At 42.7% G+C, this 15569-nt stretch overlaps 1 protein-coding gene across 3 annotated transcripts; it reads right to left on the bottom strand.

The window, feature by feature from the left end:
* Positions 1-6247: 6247 nt before the first annotated feature.
* On the bottom strand, positions 6248-10873 carry TMEM177 (transmembrane protein 177). Of its 3 annotated transcripts, none has more exons than XM_075028733.1 (2): positions 10787-10873; positions 6248-7393 (listed from the first exon to the last, which is right to left on the bottom strand). In XM_075028733.1, the coding sequence occupies exon 2, from the start codon at positions 7377-7379 to the stop codon at positions 6444-6446; it is 936 nt and encodes a 311-aa protein (XP_074884834.1). In that variant the 5' UTR covers positions 7380-7393; positions 10787-10873; the 3' UTR covers positions 6248-6443. The 3 variants fall into 3 exon arrangements, with proteins under 3 accessions (XP_074884834.1, XP_074884836.1, XP_074884835.1); XM_075028735.1 differs by lacking the exon at positions 10787-10873 and adding an exon at positions 10053-10555; XM_075028734.1 differs by lacking the exon at positions 10787-10873 and adding an exon at positions 8292-10016.
* Positions 10874-15569: the final 4696 nt, after the last annotated feature.

Genomic DNA, 15569 nt, shown 5'->3' with positions numbered 1-15569 from the left:
TGTTCTTTTTCATCAGACAAAACCCACTAGACCCCTCTGGTTCTGCTAAGTGGCACATGATTACAACACATCTATAAACTCCTCAGTGGAACTGGTAATACAAGCACTTGAGAAGACACATTTCTCTACACGGCAGCACTCAAGTGTGACACAGATGTGCCTGCGCTAGGTCAACATCAGTACCAGCAGCTCATGGTAGAATATGAGTTGTTATTTCTCAATTCACAATACATCACCCAGCTGTAGAAGTTGTCGTGGTTTAACCCCAGCTGGCAACTGGGGTCAGCTGTCCCAGCTGTGTCCCCTCCCAACTCCTTGTGCCCCCCCAGCCACTCGCTGGTGGGGTGGGGTGAGAAGCAGAAAAGATCTTGGCTCTGTGTAAGCGCTACTCAGCAATAAGGAAAACATCCCTGAATTACTAACACTGTTTCCAGCACAAATCCAAAACATAGCACCATATTAGCTACTACAAAGAAAATTAACTCTATACCAGCCAAAACCAGTACAGAAGTATATGACATTCCCTGCAATTTTCAGGAACAGGAAACAAAATTTCTAACGGCTCAAATGGAATAGCAGCGTCTTAAAATTGACAGAGACAAATTAAGATCAAAAGCAAACTGAGTGCCACAGACAGCGAGTAAGAAATACATCTTTCAAAAAGTAGTGCTAAATGAAAAATTCAAAAGCAATATTAAATTCTTTTTTTGAGGCAAAACAAGATTTTTAACCACAATGCCTATTTTTCATTTAGTCAAAGGCATTTTTCATTGCAAAAACATGTAGACTAAACCTAATAAAACAGAAGTTCAAGCCGCTGTGTTCTTTGGCTACTAAGTACTGTAGGAGAAAGTAGGTAGTGCAAATGAAAAGCGCAAGCAGCAAGTGAGAGCTTAAAAAGTTCACAAATCTCGTTTGAGTGAGCTGAAGCAGCTTGCAAGATGAGTCAGCAGGCAGCAGAGGCAATTAGAATAGCAGAGCAAGGGGAAATGAAAAGGAACAGAGAATGAAGAAACAACATTCCCACTGGAAAATTATTTCAGCAAATGATAGAAACAAAGCTACCAGAGGTCAGCAGGTCTGCACTAAATCACTAGACAGTTACTAGAGAAAAGTTGTTGGGATACTGCATATCCTTTCTTAATGTTCCCTCTGCAAGAACTGCTGGAACCGTGAACCTGGGATAGGGCTCACAGTGTCTTATCACCCTAATGAGATCTGCTGTTTTGCAAGACATCTACAGCAGAAGTAGCTTGGCCACACACGAAGGAAACACAGCTTCACCTGTTATTCATTTATATTGAAAGAAGCCGTTAGCACCTTGACTACATTAGCACAGTAATGCTCCTGCAGACCAAAGTTGCTAGTGACTCCAAGTAACCAGATCAGGATTGGAAAAGGGCCCAACTCCCAGACAATGGGAGTTCAGCTATTAAAAAAAAAAAAAAAAAAAAAGTTCTTTAGGAAGCATGATTTGGGAGACAACACTTTTTTCAAAACTTAGGCCCGATATACTTAATTACTGCCATATATAGGAAGCTCATTGTTATACTATTAGGCAGAGGTTACATTATAGCAAGTACTGCGCAAGCATACAGTACCACAAATGGTTCCTGCAGTAAGGAGTACAGAAAGACTAAGGTGAGGGGAAATAAACATACTCCTGGGCTGGCTGTGTTTTCTAAACAGCGTTTTGGGGCCCACACTGATTTTTTTAAGAGCATTCTTTCGCTGAAGATTGGAGACCAGCATACATCATGGCAAACTTGGCCCAACTGCAGAGACATTTCAGTGTTCACTTCTGGCTATGAAGCTTAAGAGTTTGGCTTATCCAAAAAACCCCCTTTTTCCAGATGGCAAAGGCAGACTGATTTCTAGCTAAATTTTAGTAATTTTGTCCACATTACAGATTCAACAGTTTGAGCAGCTTGAATATACTCACTTCAGCTAAACAAACTGATGTATTCTCAGTGAAAAAGAAGCCCAGCAAAACATCCATAAGTCATTTTTCACCTCCTTCAGGTTTGTCTAACATACCAACTCCTAGAGAATAATTACATTATTTTTCTGTTCCTAAGTCTAGTTTTGATAACAACCAAATCCAGCTTCTCTCTCTTCCTGACAGTATTCTCCTTATTCTGAGATCTTAATTATGTCTTCCTACATCAGCATTCCTCCGCTTACCAGTGCGTTCTGCCTCTCAGTTATATATACTCACAGCTGAGATGAATGAACTGAGGGAGGAACTGGATGCATAGATGGCAGGTTGTCTGCAACTTAATCATTTTTATATTAATGTAATCACAGCTGCTACATGAAGCTTTTGATGAACACGAGCGGATAACAGTTGCAGGATATGGCCCGCATACTTGTCTTGGTGTCTGCAGCTTGATAGGAATTGCATTTCCACATAGTGGAGATACCTACAGTTGTTTTAATGATGCCCACAATGGCTGCATATAGCAGTACTCGCTCTGGGATGAAGTCTCTGCATTTGTTCCTTTCATGAAAGCTGCCTGTGATTCAGTCATGATGATTTGATTCATACATTTTAATTCACTCCCACCCAAGCCACACTTTGTCATGGTGGTTGTTTCACAGCTGCTATGGCCAAGGGCAAAATGACAGCAGTAGGCTCGGTTTCCAGCATCACCTCTCCCAACACCACCAGCTTACCCTGCAGGGCAACAGGCTCCACAGCTTCGCAGTCAGCTCTCTCACCATCTTATCTGTCAGGTTCTGGAAACCACTTTAACGTGAAAAGGGGTGGTAACAGTGTTCTACTGTAACAAAAAGTGCTGTTTTTTAAAGGACCGCTACACTTCGGCTGAAGCCCTTGTGGCAATACCACAGGGGACATTCTTTACTCACATGCCACCTGAGTGGAGATTCCTCTCTTGGAAGCCACCTCTGAAGCTCCTTCTTCCTGCAAACTGCAAGAGGAGCCAGATACCCATAGCAGCTGATTCAGAAATTACTTTAAATCAGATGATTTCTACAGGTTGTCTGTCTTCAAGAAAACTGTCTATCTCTCAGTCTTGCTCTATTTCTGACAGTTTTATGGTTTTGACCACTAAACAAGCTGAAGGCATCTCCATGACAAGAAACCACAATTTTTAGGATAGGGAAAGAAACATGTGAGCCAGACCCTGCATTTCTTGCACACCACTGGGAATTTTGAGCAAAGCACCTAGGTGGCTCTCGCCTCTTACAGCATTATCCACTAAAGCTTTATGTAGCAGCAAGCATTACATTTATATAAAAATTAAGTTACAAGGATCATTTTCTTTTCAGTTATCTAGAAAATTCAGGATAATAACATAAACCAACCAGTCAAGGAAATCACTCTTTAAACGAGATTGTGTATAAATTTAAACTAGCAACTCATTTTGGTCATTTGCTACTCATACTTCATCCTTTAATCACTTTACCAGACAGAAGGAAAACTTCATTTTTTTTAGACAATATCCATTTTTATGAGAGTTCATTATTTCATTCACACCTTTGCTTTTACAGTTTCTTGGCTTAGACTTCTTATATCCACATCTCCTAGCAATTCCTTTGCTTAACATTTTCTGTTGCTTTTCTACACAAAAAATTATACGAAGTCTGCCTCATCTAAGCAGTGCAAGAGAAGCCAGTTACTACTAATAAAAGTTTTCTGAACTCCTCAGAGTTTCAGCTTCAGAGCTGGGGAAGAACATAAGGCTTTTTGCTGACACTATTTACAAAATGGTTCACTTGGGCTCTTCTGGGGCACTGCATGAACTTGCTTTTCCACATCAGACTGTTAGCACGGAAGAGCATGATCAACCAACATTTTCACCTTTAATTCTGGGGTGCTTGCTTCTTTTGTACTCTCAAAACTAGACCATTTCTACCACCAGTATGTAGAACTCCTATTTGATTTCATCAGAAGTTCCACCTACAGAAAAACATATGCAATATTATAAGACTTTGCATGAGTATTTTCATGGCCATACATTTGCGTTGTGCTATTTTTGCCAGACAGCATGGGTGATCTTGCAAACAACAATTACCTGACAACACACACATGACAAACCTTTTCCCACACATTCCCAAAGTTCAGAGAAATCCTAATTAACAGTTGTGATTTCAACTCCCATTTCCCTTATATTAACAGTACTATGCTTCCAGATTACACAGACGGCAACAGAATGGGAGCTTGACTATATAGGGATGGAGGTGTGTAAGCCCTTGGCAAGAACATCTCTTTGGAAGGCAAGGGCATATGTCTTAATACTAGCCAGCCTTCCTTTACTGACACCAATATGCCACAGCAAGTTCAAAGAAGGGTAAATCAGACACAGCATTTACAGATACATGCAGCTTCTTAGAGAATCCAGCTGTAAGAGTAAAGCAAAGTGCACAACTGCAAAACCCATTAGCATCACTGGGGCTTTACAACCTGTTAAATAACAGCACTAGCTGCAGGCACCTTGATGAAAAGCAGCAGTAAGGAGTGGTAAGAGACAAGCAGATTTCTTTAATTTAATTTTGTTGAAACTGCTACTTGTTGTAAATCTCAAAGAAGGCCTCTGTTTCCTCTCTGCACTCTTTATGTAGTAGCAGGTCCTTAAACCGCACAAAACAATTGGGCCAAGTTCTCTCTAAGAACATATCATGGAGTTTAGACTTGTCTGAAGGAGTAACACAAGGATGAATTGAACTCACAGGCTACAGAAAACAGGAGTTATATTCCAGTCTTGAGCCACTACATCACTGAACCAAAAACCCTCTATCCTGACATGTCATATTGGATTTACCTGGAAAAGAAGTCAAATAAAATTTAGCCTGAAGCTTTGAAAGCCCCCTGCCTGAAGGTAAAGTCTCCTTTTATTCCACAGACTAGGAGATTTTGTCAAACCCTCCACAAAGGTCACAGGAACAATAACCTTATGCCCTACACCCAGAAAGCACCTAAGAGGCATCTCATGACTTGATACTTCAAGGACAACTGCAAGTGATAGGTGGTGGTCCAGAAAAACATGACACAGATTACTTCAGCAGAAACCCAAACATCTTACGTATATGGCTTCAGCAATATAAAGCAACATCAGTGCCTCAGCAGCCAATATATCAACATCATGTCACCGTGTGATTTATTTAAAGAGAAAACAGAATTCAGTAATGCTTTGAGCAAACACAGGCATGACAGCTATTATTGTAGCAGATGAAGAAAGGACAAAGGCAGGGCAGAGAGGACACTCAGCACATCTGTGACTGAGAAGATACAAAATAAAATAATTTTCCTGTAAGAATGACAACAGAGATGAGGAGAACTGCTGTGATGCCATCAGGGTGGGCTACTGCAACGGCTGCAACAGAAACACAGGAAACAGGGAACTAAAAAGTTTGAGAACTATCAACTTGGAGATCACATAAAAGATTCAAGGTGAGGCTATAGTGGGAAGTTTACTGCCCATGCACTAAAGACCTTTCCAGAAGATTAGTAATCCTGGGCAAAACTCGGTTCTGCCAGACAAAACCTTCTTAGGCTAGTCTGAAACAGGAGAATGAATTTCCTTTGGCAACTCTTCATCACAGACCTCACCAGTTTCTGCACCAAATGCCAGACTTATTTCTTATACTTTGCCTTCTTTGACATAAAAGGTGACATACATCTACATGTATTTTTAAATTAAACAAAAACTGTACCAAAGCAAACAGAAAACCCTCTCCTGAAAATGCTTATCTCATTTCTGAGAAAACAACCAACCCGTGACAGTCATGTTACGTACTGCCACTGCTTGGAAACATTCAAGATATACACGCTGAAGTCACCATGGCATGTAGACAGCAAAACTAGATTTAAGCAAAATGATGCAGGTGCTGGTAATAATCTAGCTGTATTCGTATGAACTGCGGCATAACTAGTGAGCCCTGCTGAAGAATTGCGATTGCAGCATAAGAACTTACATGGCACAAGAACTTACACAAAATAGAAACACTGTGTCTTGATATTTATGTAAACAGCACAATACAGACTGCCCAGTTTTTTAAACATCTTTGGGTTGTTCCATAGGAGGAACAGCAAACATACCTACAAAACCCCTGTTTAAATGATAATGCTCCCAGAACTAACTCTCCGTTGGACTTTACCCTTTCCCTTTTCCAGACTGCACTGGCAGGAAGGCAGGGCAGAGCAGAGCAGAACTTCCAGATCAGTGCCTGAGAAGTTCCCCTCCTCCACAGTCTTGTGATTTGAGATGCACACAGAACAGAGCAATTTTGAAGTGAATCTTTAATATATTAAGAGAGAATTCTTTATTCACAGAATGTGCAATAACTCCTTCCAAACTATATGCAAAAAATAACCCTGAAATTCTAATGAAGATACAGAAAAAAAAAAAAAAAAAGCAGCACAGCCGTGTTCCAACAGAATACATAATTCACAAGTTTAAAATTCAAGAACTCCCTTCCTATGCCTGGAGCTCTCTTAAAATATTAACAATCAAATCTCTTCGGTAAGTGTATGGGGTATACTTTATTCTGAACCAGTGCCTTGGGAAAAGGTTACCACTCGGGGCATACATTTTTGTCCCTTGTTTGCCCATCAGACCACGAAAAATCCTGTTGCGAGACAATATTTTATCATAAAATTCAACCCCACCTCTGGCATAGTCTTTGGAAATAGTAGCTGCCTTTCTGTCAGCCTTGCAGTCTAGGTGATAGGTCATAGCGTCGTAAGAAACATAATAGCACATTAGTCCACCAGCAGCAGTTAGGAGGTTACAAATGCCTCGAAGTATCACGGGGCCAGGAGATAAACCCAGAAGTAGCTTTATACCTCTCCCACAGAGAAATGTACCAGCTAAGCAAGTTGGAGCCACAGCTGCACTTGCTAAAGGGCTGCCGTTCTGCAAATACACAACTTCTCTGGCAATGGCAAACTTCTGAGCTTTAAGTGAAAATGTCAGAGCTTCCTTCAAAGCAACACCTTCGCTGCTCTCCCAGTCTACTTCCTTGCCATTGATCACAACTACATGGTTGACTATTCCTTTTTTATCCTCAGCTGTGCTATCAAAGTTAGGTGGGATGCCCACCAAAGAGCCTGCAGGCAGCCAGGGGACTCCAGCACTCACAGGGTGGAAGCCAGAAGCTGCAAAGGCTCGATAGGAGTCAGCGGACTTCACATCAGTATCTTGAAGGACATCCTGAAAGACACTACAGAGCCTCTGTGAAAGCTCAGCTGGCTGCCCCTCTGACCAGCACTCATGCAACAGTTTGAATGTCTGCTCAGGAAATACATGATAGGAAAGGTTAGCGCCAAACAGTCCCATGCAAGAAACGGCCAACAAAGTGATCTTGCGCTTCTTTAACCACACAGATGCGTTCCGCAGGAACTGTACTGCCATAGTCAAATCCTAACCTGTTTACAACAAAAAATCAGGAATTAAAGTGTGCACAAATGGGTCTCATCTCTGTAGAATTTAAAAAAAAAAAAAAGAAAGAAAAAAACATGAGAAGAAGCAGAGCACAATAACCAAAGAAACATTCTCTTTTTCACATTAACAAAACAGAAAACACCTTTACAGAGAAAGTGATACTCATTAATTTTGGGGCCTTGGAACATAGGATGATTGATACAAAGAATTAACTTCTCCCTCTCCTCCAGTAAATCAGTTTACCACAATAAAGGCAATAATAAAGCCACCATGCTTCCTCCTTCCCCCAGCAATCAATACAGATTCTGTATTTACCCAACATACTTGCCTAGTCCTTGCCAGCACAATCCTACTGTTGCGCTCCACTACAGTCACAGACTACAGATGCTATGACCAGAAAGAGCTAAAAATTATACTAATCTACGCTAACCGCCTCTACAGTACAGCTCCAAAAATTTTAATCAGTAACCTCCATACTAAATTCTGTAACTTCAGCTTGACTACAATTTCCGAAATAGGATCACATTTTGATTTGAAAATTTCAGGAGACAGAATTTTCCTTTAGAGTTTGTTCTAGTGGACAGTCAACCTCACTATTAAAAAAAAAAAAAAAAAAAAAAAAAAAAAAGAACAGTATGTGGTTTTTTTCTTTTTTTTTTCAGATTTCAACTTCCAGGCAGTGGATCTAGCTTACTCAGCAAAAAGCTATTTTCAGAAAGCAGCATGCTTTCAGTGGCTACTTTTAAAAATTTCTCTCTGAAATAATTTTTCTGACACATTATACATGCAATCCAGAGCAGAAACTGGAACAGAAATTGTTTCAGGGCAGACAACTATGTTGTGACTCTTTAAATAAGCAGATAAACTTAAAAACTTTCAAACCTGCCAACTCCTTTAGTTCAAGAGTCCTGCTTCCCTTGGGGAGTATCAGTTCCTTTTATGGTCCAAGCGATATGATGTGCTTTGCCCAGGAAAGCTCCAATCTCTTAAAAAAATCTCATTGGCTACTGAATTCTCCCCCCAAATGATGCTACTATAAAGATATAAAAGTGAATTAGGGACCTCAATGCAACAGATATCAGCAAAAATTGGATGTCCCTATTTCCATTTTCATCTTGCAATGTCTCTTCTCTCAGGGCGTTAACACAGGAGCTTCAGAGAATCTTGCTGCAGCTGTTGAAGACATTAGTATTTCCAGCTGTCCTTACAGGAAGCCGAAATGGCAGAAAGAAACTGTGCTTTGATACAACAACCAAGGTCTTAGTGTAGAGTACCATCAAAGGTGGGTGTCAGGGATGCTGCTGGGCTTTGTATGGCAGCAGCTGAAACACAGACATATGCTCTCTTCTTCCACTCACGCTGAACAAGAACCTCCCGCAGAGGGGTAGAGTGGCCAACTGGGGGCTGTAATATTATAAAACAGTACTGCATGACATGCCAGGATACACCAGTCATGATCAACAGCAAATGAGTATTAACCACAGGGAAACAAAAAGGGATTAAATTAAAGGCGGTGTTTTAATGATATGTTATTACTACTCCTTCCCATGAACCTCTTTCAGACTGTAAATTCACCAGGGGAAGAATAACCTTGTTTAATGTTTATACTGCAATGAACACATACTGAGTGCTTAATAAAAACAATGATGCATGTAAGTGTACAATAATTTAATATGTATTTCTTAGTTTAATAAGTGGTGGTATTCTTACATTCTGCTGAAGACTGGAGGTGGTGATTTGTTTGACAAAATTATTTAAGAAAAACATGCTAAAGAGCCAAGAGCTTGGATGAAACCCAATTTCGGGAGAAAACCTTCTTGATAATAGAGCTAAAAACCAGAAAATGGTAATACTAAACCCAAATGACCTCTTTGGAGTTAATGACCTCTCAGCAAATCTGGTAGTCTAGATCTGATTGTAAAGGTCATGCCATTTACGGGGGGGGGCAGCACTTCTAAGGGGATGATTGTATGAAGACTATCACTTGATCCACACGTGAAGCTGAGCCAAGGACTTCCCAAGTTTCTCCTGCTCACATTAGAGAGAGCCCTCTCATTCAGGCTGGCTAACAGATCTTTTTAAGATTAGGAACACTGCAAGGAGAAAACTCCCCCCTCAGCTTCTGTCCACAGCAGTACGGGGAAGGACAGACCATGGTGAAAACCAGTCTACTCTCCTTCCTTGCATGACCGAATGGTGCTTGCCAAGCACACGGGACACGGAATGCTGCTCCTGGTCAGCAACTCAGGATGCTGGGAAGCACACCTGGACAGGAGGGCAGCTGGCAGCCCATGGGTGAATGGGGAAAGGAAAGTGGGGCAGGAAATCTATACACTTCTGAACAGCCATAAGGGCAGGACACACCTCAATGCATTAACACTAACTTTTTTCCTGCTTCAGTGATAAAAACTGTAACAGTTGCTAAGTATTTTTCATTTTTTTAAATTAAGTTATCCTTTGTGCAGGCATGGTTTCAAACCTTTGTGGACAGACCCCTCACAGCCCAGGCTGTGCTCTTGACTGGATCACACCCAACAGTCCTGCCACACACCTAATGCAGGAATAAGCAGGAAACGCCACAGAGTATTCATCTTCTCATGGTAGTCAATACTCAGGAAAATAAAGGAAAATTGCCCTTGATACCTTTTAGCAGTCGTGCTTTCAAATCTTCCCCCAGAGTCAGCGCAGACTCTCAGCTCCTGCAGAAAATCCCACTGCAGCCCTAACTGCATATGGCATCTTTATTTTTATTCATAACCTTTGTGTGATTTGTGTATAAGGAGGGCAACCGGAAACCGCAAGGCAATTTATACGGACCATATCCTGCAAATCTAATCATTTCGTTAGTTCCCGTAAAGCCTCAACAACATTTATAAGGTGGTCTGCCCCAAATGCCGAAATACTATTTTATCTTTGTGGTGTTACGGGCACCTTTTCTCACTCGAGTCTGATAATTTCAATAGCTAAAGCTCAAACCGCGGGTATCCAGGCAGGTTTTTGTCCTAACACTTGAAAAAAATGCCTTTTTTTTCTAGTTACACGTAGCCGAGGGGAAAGCCCAACTTAGAACAGTATCAACCAGGAAACGGGGCGAGGGCTGGAGCCGCCTCCAGGGCTCGGGATCTCAAGGCCCACTTGTCGAAAAATAAAAATATAACGGGGGGGGGGGAGGGAGGTGGGGATGGCGCTGCTGAAACGGCTTTACGCCAGGGGCGGGCGAGGCCCCGGGACCAGGCCGCGGGGGCAGCGCTCCCCGTCCCTCCCTTCCCCTCCTCCGCCGCCCCGCCAACGCCGGGGGCCGGTTCCAGCCGGTCGCTCGCCTCAGGCCGGCCTGGCCTCCCCCGTCCCCTCCTCCCCCGCCCCGCGCCCGCACCTACCGGGGCTCCCCGCGCCGCGGCCGAGGCGGGGCTCCGGCGGGCGGAAGGGGCAGAGGCAGGGGAAGGGGCAGCGGCAGGGGAAGGGGCAGCGGCAGGGGAAGGGGCGGGCGGCGCTGCCGCCATGGCGGGGTGGGGCGTTCCTCTCAGCGCGGCTGAGGCGGGCTTGAGGCCCCGGGGGTAAACGTGGCCTGGAGTAAATCGGCGGCAGAAAGCGGGCTGGAGGCGAAGAGCAAGGCCAGAGCTCGCTGAGAGATACCCCGAGCGGCAGCCGCGGCCTGGGGAAGGGACTGCCTCCCCCCCCGGAGTCATAAATCCATTCGGTGTCCTTGGGCGTCACGCTCTAGCTGCCCGTGTTTTTCCTGCGAAATACCTCGCATACGTGTTATTAATACAGGCCTCCCACTGCAGCGCGGGAACGCTTACTGGGAAGGCAGTAAGTGGCGTAACTAGCATCTGTCACATACAATTCGTTTTCTCTGTCATCCCTATAGGAAAATAACATGCAGGGATTTTTATTTGGTTTAAAATTACAATTTGCTCAAAGCAGAATATGGCCGGTGGAGTTTCTCCATAATCCTACATGGATTTGTTCCGCAACCCGGGTGCTCTCAGACAGCCCTGGAAAGGCCTGTCCTGTCCTTGGGAGCGCTGCCTTGCCAGAGTGAAGAGGGTGAACCTGCTTTTGGAGAGGTCAGGATTTTGTCTGGGTAATGGATGGTAGAAGTTTGGGTTTGGCTCATCGATAGGAAGGGTATGCGTTGGTGCTGAACGGTTGTTTTAAAAAAAGTCCCTCCACACCAGGCAGGCGTGAGGTAACCATTTTCCACAATGCAAATGGAAATAATGCTTTTGTAGTGGGTTGAGAGACCACAGAATAGAAATACAGGCAAGCCATGGCTGTTAGCTACTTAGATTAATTTTGACAGATCTATCTATCTTTGTAGCAGGCCCCAACTGAGGCATTTCTTACCAGTAAAGGTTCAGTTCCTAGACCTTTTGGCCTGAGATTTGCTTTCACATAAAAGGATTAAGATCGTAAACTTAATACTTAGGAGTTTTCATTCAAATTCAGGTCTTCCTCCAGGACTTATGTGAAAGTATCCTAATGAAGATATTTATCTTATCTTTTTCCTACGAGATGATCTGCATTTTAGAAATGCAAGCACTAAACGGTCCTGGCTAGGCATAGCCAGCATCCCGCCCTGTTGTGAACAGAGGCTGTTAATGACAGCCTTGGTTTTAACTTCCAATAATCAAGTCACTAATTGCTAAGAAAACACATTCCTTCATGAGAAGGCATAGTTCTACCCTTAGGTTATGTATGGTTTTATGCAATATGGCAGGGCAGATGAACGGTTTGCTGCCACCCAAAAGGAAAAGTCTGGGGAAAGATGCCACCTTCCTCACATCTCCCTCTCCTTCTGAACCACTCACTTTTTTGCCAGATCTGGTATCCATCAGATCTTCTTGTGCACTGCTTTGAACTCACTATCAGCAGAAAACATAGTAATGGAAAAAAAGGAATCATTTTCTACCAGGTTAGCGAGCTGAATCCAATCATTGAAAAGTCTGAAAAGTGCCAGGGCTGCAACAAAGTGGGAGGCAGCCAGAAAAAAAGAGGAGAGGAGACCTTCACCTCCCCCTTTATATCAGCAGAGAGCTGTTATAGCCATGGGTCTGCAGCCTTGGCGTGTAGCTTCATCATCTGCCAAAACTTATCATTTGTAACTTGGCATTAATATTCATACTTCATGCAGATGTACAAAGAAAAAGTGCATGCAGGTGATGGTGGACAACTGGAGACCAGACTTCTCATTAACTGAAACACACAGCATGATGATGGATTTTGAAAGTCTGAGAGTCACTAAGACTTACTTATCCTACCAGTAAATATGGAGGGAGGCTTGGATGGGTTTGTACAATCTGACTTTCTGAAAGGTGCTTCTGCCTTCTGTACCAGCTGGAGATGTCTAGAAACCAATGGTTTCTTACACAAAAACTGGAGAGGCTGCCACAGCATTGCATTTGCACTGTGGTTTCTCTTAAGAGCTTTATAATAAATACGATTGTGAAAAGTAGAGACCCCAACTTTACTAATCGCCATGTTGGCATGATCCTGGTTCCAGGAAGCAGTTGTTAGAGCAAGGAAGGTGAAAGAAGACTGAAGTGCACGCTATTTCTGTTGCATAAGCACATCGTTATAGTCAGGGATCAAGGGACAGACCACTTTTAAGTTAGCCTGCTAGGTGGTGCTATAGGACATGCTCTAAGCTATTCGTTCAAAAATATATTCGAGTTCTGTCTGATGTTTTACCAGAAGACACATGGGTGCCTACCATCACCTGCCTAACTTACAATTTTATATATAAAGTCTTGTTGCTACATTAGCAACAATGTTGAATTTTAAGTACAGAACTGAAAGTCCGTGACTTCTCTTAATGATTTGTGCGCTCTCACGGTCTTCTTTGCTTATGTGATCTCCAAAGTAAACGTGGTCAGTCAGTGAGTGCCCACCAGTCTGAGATATACACATTTCTTCCCCCAACCTCTTCTTCCTCCTCTATGGAGTCCATTTATCTGCCCTTTTATGCAAGTTTTGGGGTAATCCAGCCTCCAGACATGAGCTTTAATGGAAGGTAGCATGAAGAGCCTTGCAATTCTGGCCCAAGTTTATGCAATGCTGCATGTCCCAAACACTTCTTCATATAGTTCAGTTCTTGCAGGCGTCAGATGGAAAAGACACTGCAGGATTCTAGGACTAGGGAAATGTGCTGTGTGAGTCTATGACCATAAAGTAATATGGATAGCAGGAAGAGAGAGATTATAAAGTCTGCAGGACAAGGATCATCTGCTAATTAGCCATGGAAGCAATCATGAAAAACAAGGGACTGGATAGCCTAGGGGTTTCTACAACAGTGTTTGTCAAATTAAAGACATGAGGCCAGAGAAGAAGTCTGATGAACAACAGAGGAAATGTTAGAGCACAACAAGGTCCTGAAATAAGATGTGTTGGCAGATCTGGGGAAGATCATCTTGTGAGGGAAGGGTGTGTCATGTCAGTCTGTTTTTTGGTACAGTTACTTGGACTGCTTTTCAATGTTGCTGAGCACAGTGCTTCAGTAATGAGTGGCAAGCATGTGGAGGAGCAGTGCAAGACTCTTGAGCAAAACATATACTTAGAAAGTACCTGTATTAAGGTGACTTACAAAGACCTGTGCTGGAAGTACTTCTAAACTCAGCTGAAGGCAGCAGACAATGCACTGAAAACTGATGTATTAAGTGACTGTTAAGGTTCTTGACAGGTGTCAGAGGTCAAGCCTGTTCATACCTAAATGGTCATCCTACTGCACTGAAGGGGAAGAAAAGCTTGTGGCAAAATGGCTTTCCAGCCTGTCACTCTGAGCAAGTTGCACACCTCCATATTGCAGCCAATAGCAAACTGACGGTGGGATTGAAGTGTACACAGCGTTGAACAAAAGCACAAAGGTGCAGCTGTTGGGATCTCAGCAATTTCAGTTGCTGAAAAGGGAAGATACTGGCCAATATTGGTAATATTTCCTTGTATGTCCCATTCCCACTGCTCTTCTTATAGTTCCATCCCAGGATACATCTGCAATTTTTGCCTGTACTCTAGGATTTTGCTATGGGCTCAAATAGCACAGGTTAGAATCTACATTTTTCCTACCATTCTTATCCTGATAATCAAAGCCATGTGTAAAAAGTAGTAGGATAAAAAGTTTTCTGTCTCCTTGTTAAGCCTTTTCTCTAGAAAAAGATGATCTATTCCTAACTATTTTATTCCTGGGGCATGCATATGTTCTTAAAGATAAATCCATACCTTGTGCTGCCCTCTCAAGAGGGGTGATATATAGACAAGTATAGTAAAGGATGAGCATTCAGAAACACAGCTGTGAGAATAGAACAGGGAATTCTGTTTCTGGTCTCAAATCAAACCTTCAAACCCCAGTGTTCAAGAAGGAGTGAAAAGATGGCTAATTGTGTTGTTGGGATTGGGAGATATATAGATCAAAGCAATCAAAGTAAAGCAAAGAGTCTTTAAAGGAACTGGGAAGATACTGTCGTCCCAATGTACCACAGCTCAGAATTGGTCAGGAATCAAAAGCTAGCGTTTTAGAAGGCAGCAAAGAGGCTGTGGGGCATTTGGCTGGCTACATGACTGTGGGACTGACTTCTGTTTCCACTCAAACACCCTTGGCATTACATTTTGAAGTCTTCCTCTGTGGGTCCAGATCTGCCTAAAGCTCAGGCAGGTTTTTTGTGGTGGCAGATGTGGGAAAGGGAAAACATGCAGGTGATCATGTTTTTACTGCTCTGCTACTGCATTTTCAGATCCTGGGACTAATTGTACAAGCTCCCTCAGCTCTATCTGGATGTACCAGAAGTTGATGACAAAGATTGAGCATCCTGTGCAGTAAAAGAAAAATTTCTTCTCTCAAACAGGACTCCTTAAGTATAATCATAAAAAAATTAATTGATCTGCACTTGCAATCTCTGCTGAGGCTAACAGACACATATCCAGGTTAACATGGATGCTGGTGGAAAATCTGGATACCAGTCAAGAGCTAAGAAGCAAAGCCACTTACAGATTCTGGGCAAATCAATTAATTTATGCTGAACTCCATGGTCCTGCAAGTAGTCTACTGCTATTTAAAACTGCTTCAGATCTATCCACATTGTGCAGACAGACCCTATACCATATTACATTTTGAATTGCATTAGGGTCTAGTTGTACTACAGACATCATTGTGATGCCATTTGGTGA

The sequence above is a fragment of the Buteo buteo genome, chromosome 5, assembly GCF_964188355.1.
Source record: "Buteo buteo chromosome 5, bButBut1.hap1.1, whole genome shotgun sequence".
Lineage (NCBI taxonomy): Eukaryota > Metazoa > Chordata > Aves > Accipitriformes > Accipitridae > Buteo > Buteo buteo.
The sequence above is the reverse complement of the archived record's forward strand: the minus strand, read 5'-3'. Positions and strand labels throughout refer to the sequence as shown.

What these genes read in the sequence shown, in the direction of transcription:
- TMEM177 (XM_075028733.1), bottom strand. Translation starts at nt 7,379, where the DNA reads ATGGCAGTACAGTTCCTGCGGAACGCATCTGTGTGGTTAAAGAAGCGC.